The 18,237-nt window shown below is 41.5% G+C and overlaps 1 protein-coding gene across 1 annotated transcript; it reads right to left on the bottom strand.

The window, feature by feature from the left end:
- Nucleotides 1-8,585: 8,585 nt before the first annotated feature.
- On the bottom strand, nt 8,586-12,033 carry LOC124705572 (protein NUCLEAR FUSION DEFECTIVE 4-like). Its single transcript, XM_047237305.1, has 3 exons — nt 11,698-12,033; nt 9,662-10,599; nt 8,586-9,121 (listed from the first exon to the last, which is right to left on the bottom strand). Exons 1-3 carry the CDS (start codon nt 12,031-12,033, stop codon nt 8,611-8,613), a joined length of 1,785 nt encoding a protein of 594 aa, XP_047093261.1. The 3' UTR covers nt 8,586-8,610.
- Nucleotides 12,034-18,237: the final 6,204 nt, after the last annotated feature.

Genomic DNA, 18,237 nt, shown 5'->3' with positions numbered 1-18,237 from the left:
TAGCACCAACAGCTCAAGAAAAGGTCTTCCCAATATAATTGGACAAGATGCATTGCATTCAATATCCAAGACAACAAAATCAACGGGAACAAGATTATTGTTAACGGTAATGCGAACATTATCAACTTTACCCAAAGGTTTCTTTGTAGAATGATCAGCAAGATTAACATCCAAATAACAATTTTTCAACTGGTGGCAAGTCAAGCATATTATAAATTTTCTTAGGCATAACATAAATACTTGCACCAAGATCACATAAAGCATTGCAATCAAAATCTTTAACCTTCATCTTAATGATGGGCTCCCAACCATCTTCTAGCTTTTTAGGAATAGAGGCTTCGCGCTCTAGTTTCTCTTCTCTAGCTTTTATGAGAGCATTTGTAATATGATGCGTGAAAGCCAAATTTATAGCACTAGCATTAGGACTTTTAGCAAGTTTTTGCAAGAACTTTATAACTTCAGAGATGTGGCAATCATCAAAATTCAAACCATTATAATCTAAAGCAATGGGATCATCATCCCCAATGTTGGAAAAAATTTCAGCAGCCTTTATCACAGTGCAGCTTCAGCAGCTTTAGCAGCTCAGCAGCTTTTCGCGCTTTGCATTAGAAGTGGAAACATTGCTAACACCAATTCTTTTATTAGTATGAGTAGGAGGTGCAGCAACATGTGTAGCATTAGCATTACTAGTGGTGGTAATAGTCCAAACTTTAGCTATATTCTTCTCTTTAGCTAGTTTTTCATTTTCTTCTCTATCCCACCTAGCACGCAGCTTCAGCCATTAATCTTATATTCTCATTAATTCTAACTTGAATGGCATTTGCTGTAGTAATAATTTTATTATGATAATTCTCATTAGGCAAAACTTTTGATTTCAAAAGATCAACATCAGAGGCAAGACTATCAACTCTAGAAACAAGAATATCAATTTTACCAAGCTTTTCTTCAACAGATTTGTTAAAAGCAGTTTGTGTACTAATAAATTCTTTAAGCATGGCTTCAAGTCCAGGGGGTGAATTCCTATTATTGTTGTAAGAATTTCCATAAGAATTACCATAGCCGTTGCCATTATTATAAGGATATGGCCTATAGTTGTTACTAGAATTGTTCCGGTAAGCATTGTTGTTGAAATTATTATTTTTAATGAAGTTTACATCAACATGTTCTTCTTGTGCAACCAATGAAGCTAATGGAACATTATTAGGATCAATATTAGTCCTATCATTCACAAGCATAGACATAATAGCATCAACCTTATCATTCAAGGAAGAGGATTCCTCAACAGAATTTACCTTCTTACCTTGTGGAGCTCTTTCCGTGTGCCATTCAGAGTAGTTGATCATCATATTATCAAGAAGCCTTGTTGCTTCACCAAGAGTGATGGACATAAAGGTACCTCCAAGCAGCTGAATCCAATAAATTCCGTGAAGAAAAATTTAGTCCCGCATAGAAGGTTTGGATGATCATCCAAGTAGTCACTCCATGGGTTGGGCAATTTTTAACCAGAGATTTCATTCTTTCCCAAGCTTGAGCAACATGTTCAGTATCTAATTGTTTAAAATTCATTATGCTACTCCTCAAAGATATAATTTTAGCAGGGGGATAATATCTACCAATAAAAGCATCCTTGCATTTAGTCCATGAATCAATACTATTCTTAGGCAGAGATAGCAACCAATCTTTAGCTCTTCCTCTTAATGAGAAAGGGAACAATTTTAGTTTAATAATATCACCATCTACATCTTTATATTTTTGCATTTCACATAGTTCAACAAAATTATTAAGATGGGCAGCAAGCATCATCGAACTAATTCCGTAAAATTGATCTTTCATAACAAGATTCAAGAAAGCGAGGTTTAATTTCAAAGAATTCTGCTCGTAGTAGCAGGTGGAGCAATAGGTGTGCATAAGAAATCATTATTATTTGTGGTTGTGAAGTCACACAACTTAGTATTTTCAGCGTTGGCCATTTTAGCAATAGTAAATAAAGCAAACTAGATAAAGTAAATGCAAGTAAACTAATTTTTTTGTGTTTTTGATATAGCAAACAAGATAGCAAATAAAGTAAAACTAGCAACTAATTTTTTTGTATTTTGATTTAGTGCAGCAAACAAAGTAGTAAATAAAACTAAGCAAGACAAAAACAAAGTAAAGAGATTGAGAAGTGGAGACTCCCTTGCAGCGTGTCTTGATCTCCCCGGCAACGGCGCCGTAAAAGAGCTTGATGGCGTGTATTTCACACGTTCGTTGGGCAACCCCAAGAGGAAGGTATGATGCGCACAGCAGCAAGTTTTCCCTCGAAAGAAACCAAGGTTTATCGAACCAGGAGGAGCCAAGAAGCACGTTGAAGGTTGATGGCGGCGAGATGTAGTGCGGCGCAACACCGTAGATTCCGGCGCCAACGTGGAACCCGCACAACACAACCAAAGTACTTTGCCCCAACGAAACAAGTGAGGTTGTCAATCTCACCGGCTTGCCGTAACAAAGGATTAACCGTATTGTGTGGAAGATGATTGTTTGCAGAGAAAACAGTAAAAACAAGTATTGCAAGTAGATTGTATTTCAAGTAAAGAGAATTGGACCGGGGTCCACAGTTCACTAGAGGTGTCTCTCCCATAAGACGAACAACATGTTGGGTGAACAAATTATAGTTGGGCAATTGACAAATAAAGAGAGCATGACAATGCACATACATATTATGATGAGTATAGTGAGATTTAATTTGGGCATTACGACAAAGTACATAGACCGCCATCCAACTGCATCTATGCCTAAAAAGTCCACCTTCGAGTTATCATCCGAACCCCTCCAGCATTAAGTTGCAAAGCAACAGACAATTGCATTAAGTATGGTGCGTAATGTAATCAACAACTACATCCTTAGACATAGCATCAATGTTTTATCCCTAGTGGCAACAAGACAACACAACCTTAGAACTTTCTCGTCATCGTCCTGGTGTCAATGCGGCATGAACCCACTATCGAGCATAAGTACTCCCTCTTGGAGTTAAAAGCATCTACTTGGCCGCAGCATCTACTAATAACGGAGAGCATGCAAGATCTTAAACAACACATAAGCATAACTTTGATAATCAACATAACAAGTATTCTCTATTCATCGGATCCCAACAAACGCAACATATAGAATTACATATAGATGATCTTGATCATGATAGGCAGCTCACAAGATCCGACAATGATAGCACAATGGGGAGAAGACAACCATCTAGCTATTGCTATGGACCCATAGTCCAGGGGTAGACTACTCACTCATCACTCCGGAGGCGACCATGGCGGCGTAGAGTCCTCCGGGAGATGATTCCCCTCTCCGGCAGGGTGCCGGAGGCGATCTCCGGGATCCCCCGAGATGGGATCGGCGGCGACGGCGTCTCAGTAAGGTTTTCCGTATCGTGGCTCTCGGTACCGGGGGTTTCGTCATGGAGGCTTTAAGTAGGCGGAAGGGTAGGTCAAGAGGCGGCACGAGGGCCCCACACCACGGGGCCGCGCGGCCAAGGGGGGGCCGCGCCGCCCTAGGGTGTGGCCCCCTCGTGGCCCCTCTTCGTCTCGTCTTCGGTCTTCGGACAAGCTTCGTGAGAAAATAGGCCTCCGGGCTTTTATTTCGTCCAATTCCGAGAATATTTCTTTACTAGGATTTACGAAACCAAAAACGAGCGAGAAAACAACGAATCGGCACTTCGGCATCTTGTTAATAGGTTAGTTCCAGAAAATGCACGAATATGACATAAAGTGTGCATAAAACATGTAGATAACATCAATAATGTGGCATGGAACACAAGAAATTATCGATACGTTGGAGACGTATCACCGGCCACTACTGGCTCGCCGGCGATGTACGCCTATGCCCAGTCAGCACTTGGACTTGGTCCACGCTTACGTGGCCACCAACGTGGCTACTGGCCCACCAGTCAGCCCCGCGGGTAGCTTTAGCTGGGTAAGCTTAGTAATTTCTTGTTTTAATTTAAATCTCATAATTGCTGAAACTTTTAGTGAATTTATAAAATTCATCTGAACTCATAAAAATTAAAATAAGATATCAAAATTCTTAGAAAATAAAAATCTATCCAATAAAAATATTATATGAAATTTTTATTTTTAATAAAAATTTAATTATTTAATACTTATTAATTAAGCCTTTTCTTTAATTCTAAATTCAATTAAAATTCAATAAATAGTAAAACTTTTCAAATTAAATAAAAACCATTAATTAAATAAAGAAAACAATAAAACTAATTTTCTTTATTTGTTAATTTGTTAAATCCTTATCAGAAGGATTTAAACCCTAATTAATAATTATCTTAATTATTAATTCTTTAAAAATAATAAAAGGACAAATCCAATACTAGTTTTATTTCAAAGTTATTAATAACTTCAACTTCATTAATGAAGTTATTAATCCAAGAACTAATTGACAATTAGGAAACCCTAAGTTCCATATTGAATTAAGAACACAAACCCATAATTCTATGTGGGATACTAACACTCTAATTCCATTAGGGACCCTAACTCCATTAATCCATAGGGACCCTAAATTATCCTAAACCTAAACCCTAGAGTATACCATGTGATCATCCTACTCTCTTTTAAACCATAGAACCATATAGAACCTAGATACTTGACATGTCCACACAAAATATAAACGAACCATCACTAACATGATGGGTATCCAATATGCTCATCTTCATCAGACCTAGATGATCAAATTAGGATCAACCCGGTCCAAACCCTAGTTTCTAATACCAAAACCATCATCCTTAATTAACCTCAATTAGCATCACACCATCGTGATGAACCCTAACAACAACCATACCTACTATTTCGAATTACATCCCCTACTCCACTAAACCCTACTAGTGTTGGATACCAATTATCAACCACCCTATTTAGAAGCCAATTATTCCTTACTTAATAGTACCAACAGTAAAACCTAGACCACTTCAACCCTAATTGATATACTTCTTATTATTTAAGAAGTATGTTCTTCAAAAGTTATTCTTTTGAAGAAAATAAGGAATCATCATCAACCCTGCTTATAAGGACCTATAAAACCTAGCCAGCTATCACTAGCAAGATAAACCAACCCTGACAACAGTTATGCATAATGAATTGCTTAAGATGCCTAGGCTTATCTCAACCTTACAAGCCCTAGTTGCTGATGAATCCAACTATGTTGTGATCCATCTTATACTTACTCCAGAAACTACTTGGAACCGGAATAAATTATAGCAACCCACAAACCTAATTACCATACTTGTTCTTTATCAAATTATATGTTCTTCAAAAGTTATTCTTTTAAAGTATATGATAATCAATCATTAACCATGCCATATAGTACTAAAACTGACCACTTGTTCTTTACTTGTTAACATTATGCCAATAATCATTCTCTTTGTGCTCAATTGATTATTATGCTTTATTATCTACCTGTTTATAATATCAAGTAATCACACCTGAATAAGAACCTTGTATGTGAATCACTCTAAAAGTACAACACACCCTAAACCAATCATTACCACTCACTAATCCTAAATCATCAGGCTTAGGACACGTTTAGAACGATTGCATCTCATACTTATGCATTATTGCATCTTTGCCAATCTTTTAAACATCGTCCTTACCGGACGATGATACTATTTCAGAATTTGGAGTTACTACGTATCGAAGACCTTGCCTGCATAATCTTGCAGTTAAGAAAGGCAAGTTCATCACTTGCTCATGTCATTTGAGTATTTTTATCAAATTACTTGCAAAGTATTATGGTTATCACTATTGCACAAAAATCAAAACCACTACTTTCATAAGTATGAATATGACTATGTGGTGGGCAATGGAACCATGGATTGTGTTGATATGGTGGAGGTTCCATTGCACGGGTTTATATCCATCTAGGATTAAACAACAAATGTCGCCAGTGATTCTTGTGCCGTAATACCCATGTTAACCATAAGATCCGGAGTGGGACGGAGTAGTCAAAAGTGTTTCCACCTCTCGTTCATCAACGGATGCGTTTTACCGTAGACACTTGTATCTGTCGGTGGCAAGCGGTAGGCTGGGGAAGCCTTAAGTCCCCACGGCACAGTCCGTAGACACTTGTCGTTCGAAGAACAAGCGGTAGGCTGGGGAAGCCTTAAGTCCCCACGGTATTGCGGTCTATGATGGGTTGCAGCCACCGGCGTAGGAGTGTATGGTAGAGCCCAACACTGTTGTCGTGGTCGGGGTCCACCTTGAAATCTATAGGAATAATGGGACCGGCGTGGACCCAGGGTCGGCGCATGCAACAACGGGTGGGTGTTCGAGGTAGCGGAGGAACATGATTGGCTAGACCTTATACCGGGCCTCACACCATAGGAAGTGTGGACGGGGAATATGCCCGGTTGGCACCAAGGTTAAGATCTCTTATGGGTAAAGCAACACACCTCCGCAGAGTGTAAAGAACCGTGACTCGTCACTCCCTGTTCCGGGATATGGAGCTGCGAAAGCGGCCGGAAAGGAGCTCCATGAAGTTCTAGTAAACCGGTGAAGGCTGACGGACATAGTTCTTCCGAATAAAAGCAACCTTTTGAAGAAATGGTTATGAAAACTTGCATTGGTATTAGACTTTCCGGTCTAATGCCGTAGCTAGTGCATTAAACACCTCTTTCCTATAATGAACTTGTTGAGTACGCTCGTACTCATCCCACTCTTAAATCCCCGCTTAGATATGGAGGCATCGAAGGAGGATCTACAGTGCAACTCGAAGGTCGAGGAGTCAACAACTACTTCACGAGACAGGACCCTGTCAGAGGAGCCAGATACCACATCCAACAAGGAGAAAACCTAGTTTAGCCATAGAAGGGAACTAGCTTCCTAAACCTAGTTCCTATTTAGCTAGAGTCTATTCTTAGCCTCTGTAGTTAGTGAAACACTCTACAAAAAGAGTTCGTGATAAGACTAGGCTACGAGTCGTTCTTCTGGAGTTATCTGCAGTTTTACCTCATTGTAAAGTAGGAGGCTGTGCTGATCTTATGTAATAGAGTCAATGTTGTAATTCTATAGACATACCTTGGACCCGCATATGTTTCTGCTGTACCACTCTGAGCGATATAATACTAGTGGAACGGTGTTTCATTGGTGTTATATCAGACTTGCATACTACACCATGCAGTGGTATGCCGGGTCACCACACTGCAATACCCATTCAACTCCTCGCAAATGCCAAATAATGTGTAGAACTTTTAAATATGCAAACATGTCTATTCCGTTGAGTAGGTGCATATGAATGGTCTATTTTTTTACAATATGGTAAATATAAAAAGATTTGTGGAAAATTAGTGTACACTTTTTGATAATTTAGATATTAGAATTTGGATTACTAACATTGAACAATAGGGAATATACTTGACAGAACCTACAATAACCAATGTATATTTGAAATTTGAGCATTATTTTAAGGAGGTTTTGAAATATAAAGTAAAAAAAATTGATATTTGAATATCCATATATTATCAAAGTACAAACCACATATCTTTGGAGAAAACATGGAGCTTAAGACATTCGAAATTATTGTCACTTCATTACTACATTTTTCAAAACTCAAAAATCATAGGGGAAATCTATAAGTCACCAAATAAAAGGAAAGACATAATTAAGTATGCATGTCCATATTTTAATCAACGAGTTACTCTCCAGGCATGTTGACAAATATTCATGAGGAAGGGAAAAGTAGGCCAGCATGCACAACGACTTTTGGTGCTCTATGTGATCGTGTCATGGTGCGAGCTAATGGTAATTCGCCATGGTAAATTTTCCGCATTTGAGATGACCTATATTAAAAGCTAATTTTTAAGCTCATCTCAACGCTGGTCTCAAAAATCCGCTTCGGTTTTCATTCTCAGTATATTACTGCACCGAACCTCCTGCATATTTCTTTCTACTACAGCTTTACACCTTTCTACTACAGCTTTATGTTTTTTATCACGTCGCGCTCTGCCGCATCTTTATACTTGTTTTTTCTACGGTTGCATTTTTAATCTCCTGCGTTCACTACAAAGAAGAACTTCTTTTTTGCGAATTACTACAAAGAAGAACTACTACTACTACTAGGTTAATTATCAATTAAGAAACTGGTACTAGATATATACTGGAGGCAGGCTAGCCAATCTTTGCTCTTCCAAATAATAAAAGACAAAACGGCGGTGTCTCTCAACCATTTATTAGGACACCAGGTGTTCAGGTACTGGGCTTTCCAATTTGCAGAGCTCCGATAATTTATTTTATTTCAAGTTTTCAACAGCCGTGATGAAACATACAATAGACCACATGTATATGCAAAGTTCCAGCGGAACACTGAAGTTCATCTCACCCCCAAAATAGAAACAATGAAGAATTTTATTCCTCCCTCACCCAAAGAAATAACTGAAGAAGTTCAGACTGAACACACAAAAACACCGTACACTTCGATGCTTCATGATACTGTCATACTGAACTTTCAGTCTGTAGCCACTAGGAGACGTGGTGGTCATGACCCATAAAATTATGTGTAGCTCGTGAGCAGGAGGACGACGCGAAAAAAAACTTCATCCTTGCTTCGATACCCATAACTTTGATTTGCTCCTCAACGAGGTGTACCATACAGATTGGTGTACACAATCTTCGTCCGGTGGACCAGGATCAAGCTCAGGATAACAGCGATGACGCAGAACCCTGACATGATCAGAGACGAGATAAAAAAGCAGATGGCCCCCTCACACTTCAGCGCAGGAGTGGCGTCTGAGACCATTCCAAGTAATCTGCCGGGCATTGTCACCACCATTGAGTTCAGGTGCTGGCTAGCTTGCTTCTTGGCTTCGTAATCATAGATGCCGCTGGCAATGATACCCGAGAAAACCAGGGACCCTGCGGGGTTTGCGACAGTAAGGAAGTTGTACAATGCTCCGAAATTCTTCACGCCAAAGAGTTCGGAGGCAGCAGCTGGCACGATGGCCCAGTGGGCGCCATACCCGAGCCCGATGAGCAATGTGCCAATGTACATTGTGCCAGGCCAAGCCATTGCGAAGGTGAAGTGTCCAATTGCCATGAATACTTGAGCTGTCGCTAAGGCAATTGCCCTTGGATATGCGTAATCCCTGAAAAAGAAGTGAGAACAAACAAAATTAGAACGGGGACATTTCTCTGCAGACAAGGATATTACTCACTGAGCAGAGGAACTCTACATGTATTAATTGATCAGAACAATATTGCTCGTGATTGACCAAAATTATAATCTGATCTTGCCTACTAGCTCCCTGCAATTAGTTTCGTTCCTTTTGTTAGCTCACTAAATTTAATGTTTGTATCAATTTGATGTGTGTTTGGGTGACATATTCTGTCCTTTGAATCTCCCAGGCTGACGCCTATTTCTTTTTAACTGATTAGCAATCAATTGACGACACCACTAAAAACTCTTTTGTCATGAAAAAAGATATTAAAATTACATATAAACTAAATAGGGTAAGCGTTTCCTTATGATTGTGAGCTTAGTCAGCATGAGCATTGAATCAGTGCTGAAGAACAGCATAAATCTGTTATGCAACTTCCCATTGGAGAATGCTCCATATGAACTAAACAGAATACTGCTCATCTAATGGGACGCAAATGTCAGCAAAGAAGTGTCACATAATCCTTACTTGACAATAATCTCCGATAAGTAGCCCCCAGCAACACGTCCAAGGAAGTTCCAGATGCTAATCATTGACACGAAAATGTGGCTTTCCTCGAAACCCAGTGACTGGCTCATTTGCCCAAGATTATCGATCACAGTAAGACCTGATCCTGACCCCAACAGAAGGGAAAAAAATAGAAGCCAAAAATCTGCCTTGATCATCGCCTGCAGCAACGTGAAATCCTCTCCTCGTCGTGGACCTCTCCTCCTTTTAACCCTGACAGCGCCAACAGCAGCTGCCTGGAATAGCCTAGTCTGCAACTCAGCAATCCTCTTCTGCCTCTCCGAGGCTGGAAGTAGATCAACATCTTTTGGTTTTACATCCTCCACCTCACTGAGTATAACTTCATGTTGCTCTTCGGACGGTACTGAACCACTTGCTTCTTCTCTTCGTGGTGATGGTAACAGTGCTGCATAGGCACTCTCGTCGTCATTTGAAAAGAAGCTGAGTATCACAGGGATGACTATTGGAAGTAGCAACAGGGCTATCAGAATGATGGTACACACAACCATAACTGTTTCGCTCAAGCCAACAAGGTCTTCAAGCAGCATCACACCCATCAGATAAGCTGCTAAAACTAAGCATACGCTATATACAAACGTGAAACTTATACCATCAGACGGCCGTACTTGTCTGTGACCCCCAACTGGTCTAACAACGAACATTAAAGCGACAACTACCATTGCTGGCCCAACAGCAACCATGAATATCAGTGCAGCGTCATCAGGCGTGTGCATTATTGCATAAATCTGTGTTATGATTGCACCACTCAGACCAGCAAATCCCTTGAGGATACCAACAATTGGTCCACGGTTCTTGGGGAAGTTTTGAACACATGAGACGAGTGCAGCAGTATTGAAGTATGTCTCACCATTATTTCCGATAAAAATTAGAATGCACATCTGCGGTGAGACAGGAAACTTTTAGTCCAAGAGTCAGCAAAAATTAATTGGAAAAATACAAATTGTAAGCAAGGGTCCGATTAGATCATATTGAAATTTGAAACCATCCAAATTTCCAGATGCAACAAACTAAAATGAGGACTTGGCAATCAGTGCTTTTAAATTAAAAGAATACAAATAATATTAGCTCTCCATCCTCATGGACAGACAACAACAATAATCCTGTGATTTTAGTAATTTTCTGAAGTCACCACACACTGCTTGGGAATTCCACATAGCAAATCTTTTCCGTAATATGCAAATGATTATATATCATAATCCTAATCTTCAAGACTCAATGTGGTTGCAGCGCGGCAGTGGCTGGATAGACTGATATAATAACGCACAGCTAAAGTTTCTAGGTTGAACATTGCTAATTGACATGAACTATACGAAGCCCATGTTTCTTTTCTAGTGTTTTTCCAGATATTAGATAACGAAGGTTAACTAAATGCACATGGGAAGCGAGAAAGCGACCACTAGCATTTCCTAAGAAGAAAATAAGTACAGAGTGATGACTAGGAGGCATATTCCACATGCTGTGTGTTAGAATATTCTTAGTACATACAGCAAAAAAAAAAGTGAACTGTTTGAACCAATAAAAATCTGGAAATGATTTCCGAACATAGCTTCCAATAGTACAGTATATTGTGGAAGAACAGAAAGCATTGAAGTCCAGCAGCAGTGGTGTTCCAATTTCCAAAACAAGGAATTGGCTCGAGCGGCTCTCCAGCATTGTTGCCGGACATGATTAATTTCCAATCCCAATCTTGGAAAAGTTCGGCCGACTATTTCGACAAAGCACGGTAGAAACTGAAACCTCAACAACCTCTACACACACAAGTTGATGAATTTTTCCCATCACAGCAGCATCGTGGACGCTTCGGTTAGCACAAAAGTCACCGAGATTTTTTTTTTCTCTTCTACGCATTAGAATAATCAGCTACAACCTGAAGCAGCACATGAGGCTGGGAGAAGAACAGGGCATGCTGACGCGGCGGAAGCATCCGAAACTGAAGGACTAATAATGATTGGAGGAGGGGGTAGGAGGGATCTTACCGCCCAGAGCGGCGGCACGGCGACGCGTCGTGTGACGGCGAGCCAGACCCATCCGTATCCGACGAGGTTCTGCGCGGCGCCGATGAGGAGCGCGGCCCAGAGCGGGAGCACGGCGCAGAGCGTGCCGGCGAGGAATCCGACGCTGTCGCCGAGGTCCTTGGCGACGCCGAGGCTGGCGACCTGGCGCTGGTTGTAGCCCAGCGAGGACTTGATGACCGGCGACAGGCTGCCGAACAGGTACCCGACGCCGGCGACCGACTGCATCCACATCGCCGCCACGAACACCAGCCACCGGTTCCGCAGGAACCCCCGCACCCGGCCCCCCGCCTCCCCCATTGCCGCGCACGCGCGGGTAGGATGATCGATCCGGGCCGAGCAGGAGCCCCACGAATCCAATGCGTGGAGCTGAACCGGGGGCCAAAGAAGGAAGTACGGGTCTGGGACAGGAACAAGAAGCTGTCTGGAGGCGAGGCAGGAGCTAGCTGGACTGCGAGGTGCCCAAGTGACGGCGACCCTTGGGGAGGAGCCGCGGATCGAGATGCGGAATCAGCAACGAGCGATCTTCATCGCTGGCGTTACTTATCGCTGACAAGAACGTGTGTCCGAGCTCGAATGGCTGGGATGGAGCAAGTTGGAGAAAAGAAAATTGGGATCGAGAGCATCTGCTGCTGCGTTTTTCTTAATCTGGAGCGTGGCCCGCCGCCCGCGTGGCGATGGCGAGAGGAGGGCGGCAAGGCGACAAGCCCCGACTTTGACACGACGTCGCGCGCCGAACTTTTCTCCTCCGGTGCGCGCCCGATGCGCAGACGAGGCTGACCGCCGAGTGACGGCGACCGCGCATCGTGGGGGACAACGACGAGCCGACGTGGAGACGAGGCCAGGTGAGGGGTGGATGGGCATCGGGTGGGCGGCGGCGCCGGACAAGGCCCATCTCGCCACCGCCGAAATGTGTGGATTCCGTCGTCCACGGTGGCAGCGGTGGCGGAAAGCTCCAACGCAGGGGACGGGGCCCGAGAAATTGTCCGGTCGTGGTGGGCGACTTGAGCGGCGTACTAGCGATTCGTCGCGCGCGCGTTGCCTACTTTGGATCCGGCCGGACGTGGCCTGTTTCTTCTCTCAGATAGCAGATGCGCATGCAGCACGGCCACGCGCCCACACACACAGACGCATCATATACCTCCTCTATCGAAGACCAGCGGCAGCCACGTTTTACAGATGCGGTCGCATTTCACAATTAAGAATTTGACATCAATAGGATTACTTTTGTATTGTTGGAACGTCTTTTTCGAATATCAATTGGATGATATAATCTTCTTTTCTTTTGAACAAATTCAGTGATATAATCTTTGTGGCACGTGATCCATGTTCTATCGGCTGAAGTTGAATGTCGAAACATGTAGACGTCGTATATAAGGGTGTGTTGGTTCCTCAACAAAACGAGTTATAGCCATGTCGCACGAGGATACACCTTTGGTAGTGGATTGTGATTTTCATGGCCAGTTGAACGTATAGACCAAAAAAGACTCGCTCAGTAGTTTCACACCAAGGTTGGTACTCTAAAGCTAGGTGTCTCATGCTAGGAAACGGAAGATAAAGAAGGCACGAGCGGGGAGGCAAGTTGGATTCAAATTTAAAATTTCATTAAAAAAAAGTAAAATGGGCCGTTGAAACTAAGCATGTGGGGTGTGTGACGAGCATGCCCACTTGGTTACATGCAACACAAGAGCAGGTCATAAGCTCCTTGGTGGTCGAATTAATGAAAAACATCCTAACCCCAAACTCTATTCTACTTCTAATCTTCTTCTTCAAGTTGAGTTCCCCTCATCCCTACTCCAGTTGGGTCAATCCATCGGCAATGACATGACATATTGACGAAACTATGAGCAACAAATCACTCAGGTTTTGTTCTACACTTCAGCCAATCCTCCAACCCCCCCCCCCTCAAAGTGCATATTGCCCCTTAATGTTATTTTGGTAATTAATAACATTTCCTATGGACTAACGTTTTCACTGAGTTGTATTTGAAGGAATTTTCCATAGGCAATACTTGAAGACCATAAGTTTGTAACAATGTTGAAAGAACAAGAAAGTGAAGAAGATAGAGTTCTTGTGCGGAACTAAAAGGAATAATGCTCGAGCTTATGAGTTAAGACATGGAAGATCAAGATATTGAAAAGATGATTAAAAGAGAAGAATTCACAGTGTGGCTCTAAGTCATGGTCACGATGGACACATGTGTGCACCATGGTTCACCGAGGCTTGAAGCATGTAATCAAGTGAAGAATTCATTGTGTTACTCAAGAGATTGTGATAGAGCATGAAGAATATCAAGTGACGACCAAGGTAATGTTCAAGTTGCGATGTAGAGAATGTTCATGAGAGAGTCGGGCCTATAACACATATGTCTTGAAGAAGAGGATTGTGTGCATGTTCATTTTACCTTCAAGACATCATGTGGGGACACCTAGGGCTTATGACGGCCGTCTTAATGCATTTTCAGCTGATCTCACAAGATCGACTTCCCAGCGCCCGCGGGACCAGACTATCTGACATCGTACCATTTTTTGTGTACCAGCTAGCTCTTTGGGACTCGTTTAAGCGATTCTTCCATAATGGTTCGAATAAATTGTGCATGTTTTCCCCCCATTGTCGACCTTCAAAATCTTGGTTTTTCTCCACCACAGGAGTCTTGCATCTTTTTAAAAGAGAGGTGATCTTGATCTACATTTTCCACCAATCGATCTATTCTATATGAAGGGGAGCAATTGAATCTAGATATCGAATTCATTGGTTGATTGTTACATGCAGTTTATATCATCATATATGTTTGCATCATATAGGGATGGTTTTTGTTTTTATTGTCATTAATATTACATTATTTCCACCTATTTAGATGATTTATGGGACTTCCTTACAAAATCCCTTATTTTGGTATTTGATACGTCTCCGACGTATCGATAATTTCTTATGTTCTATGCCATATTATTGATGATACCTACATGTTTTATGCACATTTTATGTCATATTCGTGCATTTTCTGGAACTAACCTATTAACAAGATGCCGAAGTGCCGGTTCTCGTTTTCTGCTGTTTTTGGTTTCGAAATCCTAGTAACGAAATATTCTCGGAATTGGACGAAACGAAGACCCAGGGGCCTATTTTTCCACGGAGCTTCCAGAAGACCGAAGAACATACGAAGTGGGGCCACGAGGTGGCGACACCACAAGGCGGCGCGGCCTAGGAGGGGCCCGCGCCGCCCTATGGTGTAGCCCCCTCATCAGGCCCCCGACTCTGCCCTTCCGCCTACTTAAAGCCTCCGTCGCGAAACCCCTGAGGCGAAAAACCATGATACGGAAAACCTTACTGAGACGCCGCCGTCGCCGATCCCATCTCGGGGGATTCTGGAGATCTCCTCCGGCACCTCGCCGGAGAGGGGATTCATCTCCCGGAGGACTCTACACCGCCATGGTCGCCTCCGGAGTGATGAGTGAGTAGTTCACCCCTGGACTATGGGTCCATAGCGGTAGCTAGATGGTTGTCTTCTCCTCATTGTGCTTCATTGTTGGATCTTGTGAGCTGCCTAACATGATCAAGATCATCTATCCGTAATACTCTATGTTGTGTTTGTCGGGATCCGATGGATAGAGAATACCATGTCATGTTAATTATCAAGTTATTACATATGTGTTGTTTATGATCTTGCATGCTCTCCGTTACTAGTAGAGGCTCTGGCCAAGTTTTTACTTTTAACTCCAAGAGGGAGTATTTATGCTCGATAGTGGGTTCATGCCTGCATTGACACCTGGGACAGTGAGAGAAAGTTCTAAGGTTGTGTTGTGCTGTTGCCACTAGGGATAAAACATTGGCGCTATGTCCGAGGATGTAGTTGTTGATTACATTACGCACCATACTTAATGCAATTGTCTGTTGCTTTGCAACTTAATACTCGGAGGGGTTCGGATGATAACCCGAAGGTGGACTTTTTAGGCATAGATGCGGTTGGATGGCGGTCTATGTACTTTGTCGTAATGCCCAATTAAATCTCACTATACTTATCATGTCATGTATGTGCATTGTTATGCCCTCTCTATTTGTCAATTGCCCGATTGTAATTTGTTCACCCAACATGCTTTTATCTTATGGGAGAGACACCTCTAGTGAACTGTGGACCCTGGTCCATTCTTTTAATACTCGAAATACAAATCTGCTTGCAATACTTGTTTCTACTATTTTCTCTCGCAAACAATCATCTTCCACACAATACGGTTAATCCTTTGTTACAGCAAGCCGGTGAGATTGACAACCTCATCTGTTTCGTTGGGGCAAAGTACTTTGGTTGTGTTGTGCAGGTTCCACGTTGGCGCCGGAATCTCCGGTGTTGCGCCGCACTACATCCCGCCGCCATCAACCTTCAACGTGCTTCTTGGCTCCTCCCGGTTCGATAAACCTTGGTTTCTTTCCGAGGGAAAACTTGCTGCTGTGCGCATCATACCTTCCTCTTGGGGTTGCCCAACGAACGTGTGAAATACACGCCATCAAGCATATTTTCTGGCGCCGTTGTCGGGGAGATCAAGACACGCTGCAAGGGGAGTCTCCACTTCTCAATCTCTTTACTTTGTTTTTGTCTTGCTTTATTTTATTTACTACTTTGTTTGCTGCACTTATATCAAAAACACAAAAAAATTAGTTGCTAGCTTTACTTTATTTGCTGTCTTGTTTGCTATATCAAAAACACACAAAAATTAGTTTACTTGCATTTATTTTATCTAGTTTGCTTTATTTACTATTGCTAAAATGGCCAACCCTGAAAATACTAAGTTGTGTGACTTCACTAGCACAAATAATAATGATTTCCTATGCACACCTATTGCTCCACCTGCTACTACAGCGAGAATTCTTTGAAATTAAACCTCGCTTTACTTAATCTTGTTATGAGAGAGCAATTTTCCGGTGTTAGTTCCGATGATGCTGCTTGCCCATCTCAATAATTTTGTTGAACTATGTGAAATGCAAAAATATAAAGATGTAGATGGTGATATTATAAAATTAAAATTGTTTCCTTTCTCATTAAGAGGAAGAGCTAAAGATTGGTTGCTATCTCCGCCTAAGAATAGTATTGATTCATGGACTAAATGCAAGGATGCTTTTATTGGTAGATATTATCCCCCTGCTAAAATTATATCTTTGAGGAGTAGCATAATGAATTTTAAACAATTAGATAATGAACATGTTGCTCAAGCTTGGGAAAGAATGAAATCTCTCGGTTAAAAATTGCCCAACCCATGGATCGACTACTTGGATGATCATCCAAACCTTCTATGCAGGACTAAATTTTTCTTCGCGGAATTTATTGGATTCAGCTGCTGGAGGTACCTTTATGTCCATCACTCTTGGTGAAGCAACAAAACTTCTTGATAATATGATGGTTAATTACTCCGAATGGCACACGGAAAGAGCTCCACAAGGTAAGAAGGTAAATTCTGTTGAAGAATCCTCTTCCTTGAATGATAAGGTTGATGCTATTATGTCTATGCTTGCGAATGATAGGACTAATGTTGATCCTAATAATGTTCCATTAGCTTCATTGGTTGCCCAAGAAGAACATGTTGATGTAAACTTCATTAAAAATAATAATTTCAACAACAATGCTTATCGGAACAATTCTAGTAATAACTATAGGCCATATCCTTATAATAATGGTAACGGTTATGCTAATTCTTATGGGAATTCTTACAACAATAATAGGAATACACCCCCTGGACTTGAAGCTATGCTTAAAGAATTTATTAGTACACAAACTGCCTTTAACAAATCTGTTGAGGAAAAGCTCAATAAAATTGATATTCTTGTTTCTAGAGTTGATAGTCTTGCCTCCGATGTTGATCTTTTGAAATCGAAAGTTATGCCTAATAGGGATATTGAAAATAAAATTGTTACTACAGCAAATGCCATCCAAGTTAGAATTAATGAGAATATAAGATTAATGGCTGAAGCTGCGTGCTAGGTGGGATAGAGAAGAAAATGAAAAACTAGCTAAAAAGGAAAATGTAGCTAAAGTTTGGACTATTACCACCACTAGCAATGCTAATGATTCATATGTTGCTGCACCTCCTACTATCAATGGTAAAATAATTGGTGTTGGCAATGCTTCTACTCCTAGTGCAAAGCGCGCAAAATTACTCGAAATCGCTAAAGCTACTGAAACCGCTTGTGATAAAACTCGCTGAAATTTTTTCCAACCTTGGGGATGATAATCCCATTGCTTTAGATTGTAATGATTTAGATTTTGATGATTGCCACATCTCTGAAGTTATAAAGTTCTTGCAAAAACTTGCTAAGAGTCCCAATGCTAGCGCTATAAATTTGGCTTTCACAAAACATATTACAAATGCTCTCATAAAAGCTAGAGAAGAGAAACTAAAACTTGAAACTTCTATTCCTAGAAAGCTAGAGGATGGTTGGGAGCCCATCATTAAAATGAGAGTCAAAGATTTTGATTGTAATGCTTTATGTGATCTTGGTGCAAGTATTTCGTTATGC

This window comes from Lolium rigidum, chromosome 1 (assembly GCF_022539505.1).
Source record: "Lolium rigidum isolate FL_2022 chromosome 1, APGP_CSIRO_Lrig_0.1, whole genome shotgun sequence".
NCBI lineage: Eukaryota > Viridiplantae > Streptophyta > Magnoliopsida > Poales > Poaceae > Lolium > Lolium rigidum.
This window is presented reverse-complemented; position numbering and strand designations above follow the sequence as displayed.

What these genes read in the sequence shown, in the direction of transcription:
- LOC124705572 (XM_047237305.1), bottom strand. Translation starts at nt 12,033, where the DNA reads ATGGGGGAGGCGGGGGGCCGGGTGCGGGGGTTCCTGCGGAACCGGTGG. An exon ending in CCGTGCCGCCGCTCTGGGCG is followed by an intron (nt 10,600 to 11,697) that starts GTAAGATCCCTC and finishes GTCTCACCGCAG; the next exon opens with ATGTGCATTCTAATTTTTAT. An exon ending in TTATCGGAGATTATTGTCAA is followed by an intron (nt 9,122 to 9,661) that starts GTAAGGATTATG and finishes CTTCTTTTTCAG; the next exon opens with GGATTACGCATATCCAAGGG.